The sequence below is a fragment of the Neofelis nebulosa genome, chromosome 3 (genome assembly GCF_028018385.1).
Source record: "Neofelis nebulosa isolate mNeoNeb1 chromosome 3, mNeoNeb1.pri, whole genome shotgun sequence".
In the NCBI taxonomy this organism is placed as follows: domain Eukaryota; kingdom Metazoa; phylum Chordata; class Mammalia; order Carnivora; family Felidae; genus Neofelis; species Neofelis nebulosa.
In genome coordinates this window covers 114,957,127-114,966,100 of record NC_080784.1, presented here as the reverse complement: position 1 = coordinate 114,966,100, position 8,974 = coordinate 114,957,127, and the positions used below count along the sequence as shown (strand labels likewise).

The following is an 8,974-nucleotide window of genomic DNA, read 5'->3' as shown; positions in this document are numbered from 1 at the left end:
TTATTTTTATTTTTTAAATGTTTATTTTTGAGAGCAAGAGAGAGACACAGAGTGTGAGCGATGGAGGGCAGAGAGAGAGAGGGGGACACAGCATCTGGAGCAGGCTCCAGGCTCTGAGCTGTCAGCACAGAGCCCGATGGGAGGCTTGAACCCACAGACCTACCAGATCATGACCTACGCTGAAGTCGGATGCTTAACTGACTGAGCCACCCAGGAGCTCCGAGAACTTCTAATAGTTAAAAGAAGCAGAGAAACGGGACAAGAGCTGTGGGGTCAGTTATTTCTCTGAGACAAGTACTTTGCAACCATTTTACGTTAGTATGTGTCTCCATTTTCTCAGAATTCTAGTTTCCATTTTAAAGGTAGAAAATGAGACACAAAGATCATGAATCGCCCAGGGTCAAGTAATTAGTAGGTGGTAGAATTGGGGTTTGAATACAAGCTTATGTGAATCAAGTATCATGCAACTAGCAAAACCTTTAATATAGCCAATATACCATTCCTGTATGAAGAGATAATTTAATCACATTTTCTAATAAACAAAACATGTATGCTCGACTAAAATATTTATTTGATAATTTACAGCAAAGTTCTAATATGGCTTTTTTAGAGATCTTTAAAAATATCCAATAAAATGTGCTTTATTATTTTTTTCCCTAGAGAAGTACTAATCATGTCGTATCATTTCAATCAAAATCCAACTCCCAAGAGGAAAAGAGCAGAAGAGATCACAATTTCATACGTTGTACTGAGAAATAAGAGACCTTCCTACATGATAGCTAATCCAGTCAAAATAATTGGCCACTTTAGTGTAAACACCAGGGAACTCTGGTTTTCCGCAGTTTTCACCCCAACTCACAACACCCCAAACATAAGTCACATTGTTGATATCTTGACAGACTAAGGGGCCTCCAGAGTCCCCTTTACAGGCATCGATGGAACCATCATCTGTACCTGGAGAAGACAAGGGGAAAAGAAAATCACACATGTACTTCCATTTGCTGAGGCCACCATGCTGACTTCCTGTCTCCTCCACCAATGCGTGTACCAACTTTGGCTCTCTTACACTTTCCTAACAGGAAATAACACATAATCTCTTACAGGTCCCTACTGGGCGCATACAGTTGTATACTTTGTCTTCTGCTCATTCTGCAAATTTAGTGAGTGTTTCCCTTGCTTCCTCTATTTTATGCAAATTTATACTCTGATGAGATTGCAATCTGAAAGTGGCATCCAAGGCTGATTGGGAAAATAATAGGAATACTTAGTGCTTATTGACTGCTTAGTATGTATTAGCCATTCATTGTTTTAATCCTAAACAACAACCCTATGAGGCAAGTATTATTATCCCTATTTTAAGATGAGACAAATAAGGCACAGAGAGGTTAACTAATTCGTCCAAGGCCATACAGTTAATAAGTGGCAAGAGGTTGGACTTGAAATCAGGCACCCAGACCTCAGAGCTTTTCCTCTTAATTGTGTTAATTGTCTTCCAATAGGTTTTGTGAGATTCTCCCCTTTTGTCCTCTGGAATTCCAAACTCCATTTAAGAAGGGAGGGAGGGCACAGGGAATGGTCTGTTTATTTTCTTCTCACTCTTAGGACTTTCTAAGGTTTTTAAGTCAGTGATCCAAAAAGTTACAGGATGTCAATAACTGCATTTTTATGTAATACACTATTTATAAGTGGTTTTAATAAAGCATCCTAGGGGTACCTGGGTGGCTCAGACAGTTGAGTGTCTGACTCTTGATTTTGGCTGAGGTCATGACCCCTGGGTTGTAGGATCGAGCCCTGTGTCCAGCTCTGCTCTAAGTATGGAGCCTGTTTAATAATCACTCTCCCTCCCTCTGCTCTTCTCCCCAACCTGCGCATGTTCTCTCTCTCTCTCAAATAAAAAAATTAAAAAAGCATCCTAAATGCATTGCCCTGCCTGGTTGCCTGTCCTTGGGTCACCACCAAAGTAGGAACTGTTGTAGCTGTGTTAGGTAGGGGTACTAGCAACACTATGATATTAAAGAAGACACTGGCAGGTCTCATAAGAAGTGCAATGGGATTTCTGAGGAGGGAGAATTTACTTTCAAATGGACCCATTTGAAATGAGATAACTCAGATTTTTATTTAGAAGAAGTTTGGGTTTGGATCCTGGACATATCACTTCTTGTCTGTAAGACTTCGGGCAAGTTTTATACCTGTTCTGCATCTCAGTTTCCCATTTACTAAGATCCCTAATTTTGCAGATGAGGAAACTTGCTCAAGGTCACATGAGTAGTAATTGGTAAAAACTGAGATATAAACCCAGGCAGTCTGGATGCAGAGTCTGTGCTCTTAGTTACCTTGCTATACTGCTGTATGATAGCATAAGGAAGATTTTTCTTCTTAGTTTAGCATGAGGGAACTTGAACTAACAGGAAGGGAAGCAACAGCCAGAAGGTCCAATTGAAGGGTCCAGGGCCCAGAGCAAGGGTGCAGATTTGGTGAGGAGGAGAGATGGTTGGTAGAGGGTATACGTACACATCTTAGAGAAACCACTTAGTGCTTACCTGCACATTCCATTTTTTTTTCAAAGTAGCGACCCGGGTAAAACTTGGAGCAGTTGTCTATTAGCCTAACTTCACCCCACTGAAGTGAATAGACTTTTTGGTTATCTAAGCATAGTGAGAGAACAAACAGACATTTACAAGTCACAAATGAGGAATACCAGTAAATACTTATTCTCATAACTTAGTGAACCATGAGGAATATAGATGATTATATACATATTCCCTTACATTATAGACTTCTGAGATAGCTCATTAGCATATTTAATCACACACTGCTCAGATATCCAGTTTTTACAACTGTCTTTCTAAAAATAGTTAAGGGGTTGGGGCACCTGGTGGCTCAGTCGGTTGAGCATCAGACTTTGGCTCAGGTCTTGATCTCACAGCATGGGTTTGATCCCATCGGGCTTTGTGCTGACAGTGGGGAGCCTGCTTCAGATACTCTGTCTCCCTCTCTCTCTTTCTGACCCCCGCCCCCACCCCTGTTAACGCTCTGTCTCTCAAAAATAAACATTAAAAATAAATAAAAATAAAGATAGTTAAGGGGCATTACAGAACACATGCCCCAAGTCATACTCATTTAATAAAGACCTGAGATGAAGAAGGTATACTCCTTCGCATCTGATTGCTGAGTCTAGTGGGGGAGCTGGGTAGGAGTCAGTGATCAGCATTTTCTAACATAAGTAGCTCCTATCATTTTACAGTCCTGCATTTCCTTGAAAGTGCTTCTTAGAGTGAGAACATCTTTTTAATGTAAGGAGTTAAGTGGAGAAAATATATATGAAGTTATCAGTGTGTATGTGTTTTTATGTGTCTAAGGAACTCCATCTCCTAAGTGATTTGAAAGACAGTCTAGGATTTACTTTTCATTTAAGTTAGAGATTTGGGACTTGAAAATTTTTCGTCCACAGAAAGAGAAGTGGCAGACACTGTTGCTTATTGACAGTCCAGGGAAGATGAGGAAAACGTTAAGAATACAGGGTGAGATGTCTCTGGTATCAGGAGTGAATCTTTGCCCCATCTCTCCTCCCCCTTTTCCCCAGCTTTCAGCAAATGTTATGCTCTAGGAAGGCAGGGACTAGGCCTGATTCACTAAATGCTATGCAGCACTCAGCCTCATGCTAGCACAAAGTAGCTGCTTAATAAATATTTATGTAATTCATTAATCCATGAACTCAGTAATTCAATTACACTAAACATCTTATGCCAAATGACATACCCCCTCAGTTAATCTATAAGCTATCGGGAGACAGAGACTTCTGGCTAATCCTGAGAGGACACCTCCACGGATCCCAGCACTGTAGTGAGCACATTGTAGTTAACTGTAAAACTAATATTCTTCTCTTCTGGGAAGCGGGGGAAGACAAAAATCCACCAAAGTATATGGCAAATTAGGAAGGAGTTTCTTCTTTTCTCCTTCAAGTCCTACCTAAAGGGTAATTTTACGATGCTACCTTCTTCAGGTTAAGAGCTTTTTTTTTTTTTTTTTTTTTTTTTTTTAATTAGTAATTTATTATTTCCTCTAACTCAGGAGAAGCCTTTAAAAAACTGGGAACTCCTGTACTATGTGAACAGTTTTTAATGGCTCAGGAGAGTGTTTCCTTCCCTGAGCTCTTGTGTTGTATACTTTGTGAGGCACCTGTCCCATTCTGCTGTCTGATGGTGACATTCATATCTGATGCCTCCTCTGGACTGCAAGTCCCTTGAGAACTGGTCTTTGTCTTTCAATCTTCCAGCCTCTGCACTCTTTGATTACTGTGTCCATATTTTTCATCAGTGAAATCCTAGCATATGCTAATAAACACAGGATGGTTATTAGATGATATCATGGGATCACTTTCATTTTATTGGGTATGAATGGTATTGTGGTTTTGTTTTATTTTTGTTTTTTTAAGTCCTTACCTGATAAAGATATCTACTGGAATATTCATGGGTGAAATTACATGATATCTGGGTTTGATTTAATATGCTCCAGGAAAAAATGAATGTGTTGGCGGTGGGGCGGGGGGGGGGGGGGGAGGCTGGGGGGGTGGGGAGGAGAGGAAATATGTTTAATAGCTCCCAATTGTCCTTCAGATGTATCCTCCACCCTTCAGTGTCCTGCCCCCTGCCCAAAGAGGCTGACCTGGAGGGAATGCCTCAATAGGAACCCCTTAGCCTCTGGTTTCCAACATAAAACCCCAGCACAAGGAAGAGAGGGTAAGAAGAGAGGATAGCGATATTGGGGCTGGCTATAGCCTTTAATCCAAAGTCATTGCTTCTCTCAAGGCACCCTGGTCTACCTGAAGCTCTTTCTCTTGGTAACTTCTCCTTCCTCTCATGTCTTCAGATCTAAGAGAGGCTGTTCTGGTACTGTTAGTCCTGGGTTCCTTCATAGACCTTGTAATTCCTCAACGCCCTACACATATCCTTATAATTAACCACTTTACAAATAACCCTTCCTAATTATCCTATTGTGATTGTGACTGATGCAGAGAGCTAAAACAAGAACCGTAGAGTGTTGGTAACTGGAAACTGGGTGATGGATGAGTAAGTAGATTTATAATACTTTTATCTCTGCTCCTGTGTATATTTGTAAACGTAGATGATAAAATTTTTTTTTAAACAAACGTAAGGACATAATGCCTTCTGGATAAATTAATTACTAGCAAAATTTAGTCTTGCATATTCAACCATATGACGCATCTGAGTCAATTTATACGTATTTTTTATACTTTTCAATGTGGCAATTATAAAGAATGTGTTAGAGTATAAGTCTGTAAGACCAGTGTTGTGAAGTTATTTACAAAGAAAATGTAGGAGGTCAAAAGGAAGCTAAATTTCAAATTTAACCCTTCAAGACAAAGGGAAAAGCACTGACTAATTTTAATCAAACTTCAAATTTAGTCAATTTTTCTAATAAATTGTCCCCACGTGTCTACAACCTACATCTCTTGTTCATACAAACATCCACCTCAAGTCTTCTTAGAAGCCTAAGGAATAATTCTTTATGTTTTCTTCCTCTTTGCAGGATGTGACTGTGGGGGCAGGGGGCAAGGAGAATGGGGGAGTGGAGGAGAGAGCAGATTAAAGACTTACCTATACTGTGACTCTTCCCTTGAAAACCATTTTATCTTCCATCCATGTCTCTCTAACAAATCCAGAAAGTCCATGCTACATATGTCCCCCTGTCACTCTACTTTTTTGTCTTTGTAAATGGTTACCCCTCAACATATGCTTCAAGATCACACAGTGTAGGTATCCTTTGAAACTCTGGATCAGGATCAGCTACATAATTTTCAGGGCCCAGTGAAAAATAAAAACGTGAGGTGGGGGCCTCTGCAAAAATTAGTAAGAATTTCATGATAATGACAGCAGAGCATTACACTAAGCATGGGGCCCTATGGAGCCTGGGGTACTGGGCAACTGCACGGGTCTCATGCCCATGAAGCCAGTCCTACCTGAATGCTCTTTTTCCTGGATTTGAGGCTATGTTTCTCTCTTTGTACTAGGAGATTAGCTCCTATCCATTTATATTCTCATTTATTCCAACCCCTGGATTCTGATTAACAAATTTTAAAGCATGTACCTTTTTCTCGACCCCAGCCAGAAATAATGCATCTGTCATTAGGTTGGAATAGATATGGAGACCAGGGGACACAGGCAGGGACAGAATTAGGCAGCACACATTCTTTTCTGTTTGAGTGTTTTTTCATTTCAATCAAAGCTATGTCATTTTCATAGCTGCTTCCATTGTAGTTTTCATGGATAATAACTTGATTTACTAGCTGAACAACTAGCTCTTCCTCAGGTCTTAACAGATGTAGAAATGATGTCCATATTTGGTAATGGTGAGCTTTACTGACGCTATAACGGAAAGGAGAGGTGAGATAAGATATATTGAGAAAAAAAGCAATTATAAACATGAACATCTGATGCTTCATCTTTATATTCTCCCTTTTAAAGGACTTTCTTCCTTTTCTCAGATTTTTTAAAATCCTTGCTGTCGTGAAGCGGTTTGATTAAATTTATGGGATAGAATTAAAGTCAGTGGGTAAATGAAGAGAGGAATAAGCAATCCATCTAAGTGGTCAATATCAGGGACATACAGAACTCACTAATAACCAGAGATGCCTAGAAGTGGAATGAATTGGCTGCCTCTGGAGTGAGAGCACCATCACTGAAGGTGTTCAAGCAGAGACCAGAAAGCATGTAGCCATGGGGAAATGGGGAATCAGGACACACATCATTACTCGCTACCCCAGAGGTTCTCAGGGTGAAGACCACAGCAGTCACTATCCTGACATTTAAGATTGACTTCATCCTAATACTTCATCTTATTTATTTGCTCACAAGTCTTTCTTCCTGTTGGACTGTGCCACCTTAAGTCAAAGATGGGGTCTAATTCATCCATGGATAGATGCCTGCATCTAGCATTGTACCTGGAATATATTAGCTGTTTTAAAATTCAGTTGAAATGGTAAATGAGCTAAATATTGTCTCTTCTTCTGCCTCACTTAATTTGCACACCAATTTTTACCTCATGGTTTCCAACAAATTGGCATTTACCATCATTTTCTCAGGTAATCACCTAACAGTTAAACCGTGATGTTTCAGGAGCTAATGAGGTATTCGGGATTTCCAAGAATGGTGTGCTTCATACAAATTTTGGTTGTTTTTAAGGACCAGAGGTCCTGAATATTGTTTAAAGGTTAACCCTGTTTATTCATTCAATTTACTCAACAAATACTTATAGCGTATACCTATAATACTCAATAAATGACTATTGCCAGGCACTGTGCTAGCCACTGGGCTACAGAAATGAGCAAAATCAGAAATAGTTTCTGCCTTCATGGAGCTCAGGATCTAGATGCAGTATTAAATGGATAATGACAATAATGAGGATATGATTCTACCACGTAAAGTGAGAGGAATCAACAGCACATGGGTTCTGAGAACTTATCAAGATGGCTTTGACTTAAGGGAGTCTGGAAAGATTCTCTGAGGAAGAGAAGATGGGGCTGAGATCTGAATAAAGAGTAGCACTGACTAGATAAACAGGGTAGGAAAGATCATTGCAGGAATGAGAAGTAACACATGAAGGTCTCTTTGCAGCAGGGAGCAAGGTGAACTTGAGTAGCTGACCAAAGTCCAAAACAGGCAGAGCGGACAGCAAGAGTTGAAGCTGTGGGGCAAGATGAAATTGGTGAAGGTAAGTAGGGATCAGATCATATGGAGCCTAATGGGCCACATTAAAAACATCATTTAGAGACACTTAGGTGTCTCAGTCGGTTAAGTGTCCGACTCTTGATTTCGGCTCAAGTCATTATCTCATACTTTGTGGGTTTGAGCCCGCGTCGGGCTTTGTGCTGACAGTGTGGGGCAGGCTTGGGATTCTCTCTCTCTCCCTCTCTCTCTCTGCCGCTCCCTGCTCATGCTCTCTCTCTCTCAAAATAAATAACTTAAAAAAAACCCCAACAACATCATTTAGATACTCTAGTAACAAATGAGCCTGGCAAATCAAGTGTCTGATATTTTCATCATCTCTTAAGGGAGAAGTGGACCAAGTTATATAACTTGTCAGTCTCAGTCTACTAATCTACAAAATATTTACCTCTTAGGGCTGTTAAGAATATTAAAACAAGACAACATATGTGAAAGTGCACATACATTATCTAATCTGTAAGAGGTGCTCAATAAATGATGCCTCATTCATTCTAAAGATGAGAACTGAGGCTGGAATCCCAAACTCTGCCCTCCTCCTTGCTGATCTTGACTCGTTATCAATACCTTTTTTGTACCGCCCTTCAGCCACTGGTATGGACTGGATTGTGTTCCCCTAAAATTCATAGGTTGAAGATCTAACCCCCATCATAACTATATTTGGAGATATAGTCTTTAAAGAGGTAATTAAGTTTAAAAAAGGTCATAAGTGGAGCTCTACTCCCATATGATTGATTGGCCTCTTTATGAGAATAAGAAGAGACATCAGTGATGCACGCAGGTACAAAGCAAGCAAGTCAGGGCTGGAGCAGCATGTGAGACAATTAGTACCGAGCTTTGAACATCTTCACTGTCTGGAACACGTATCAAAGACACTTAAGAGGACATGGAAGGTGAAACAATGCTTTGTGTATTTGAAGTCTTTAAATGCATGCAGCTCTTTAAACAACATCCTCATTGAGGTGAGACCAGAGAAAATGCCAGGCTACTATCATTTTTTTATACACTTTTCAGTCATACACTCTTCTCAACAGTTTGGTCCTAACTCTACAAAACGTAGGTACTATCTATTTGCTTTCCCTATTTGCTTCCCATCATGCAAATGTGCTAAGTGACACAACTTGGGACCTATGGGTTTGATCTGACCTTGCCATCTGGGATCAATAATTTGGTCTGGGGGGAAGAACTCAGTAGCTTCTGGGGGGATGGCCTCTGGGGTTCCTATCATGAAT

At 40.2% G+C, this 8,974-nt stretch overlaps 1 protein-coding gene across 5 annotated transcripts in view; it reads right to left on the bottom strand.

The window, feature by feature from the left end:
• Positions 1 to 551: 551 nt before the first annotated feature.
• The window catches only part of CFI (complement factor I), an 87,199-nt gene continuing 78,776 nt past the window's right edge, over positions 552 to 8,974 (bottom strand). For all 5 annotated transcript variants that reach the window (XM_058721667.1, XM_058721665.1, XM_058721666.1 and 2 more), the window contains 3 exons: positions 6,109 to 6,386; positions 2,541 to 2,645; positions 552 to 954 (listed from right to left, as the gene is read on the bottom strand). In XM_058721667.1, the coding sequence (XP_058577650.1) occupies positions 737 to 954; positions 2,541 to 2,645; positions 6,109 to 6,386 (601 nt within the window). In that variant the 3' untranslated portion in view covers positions 552 to 736. The remainder of the gene's footprint in view (positions 955 to 2,540; positions 2,646 to 6,108; positions 6,387 to 8,974) is intronic.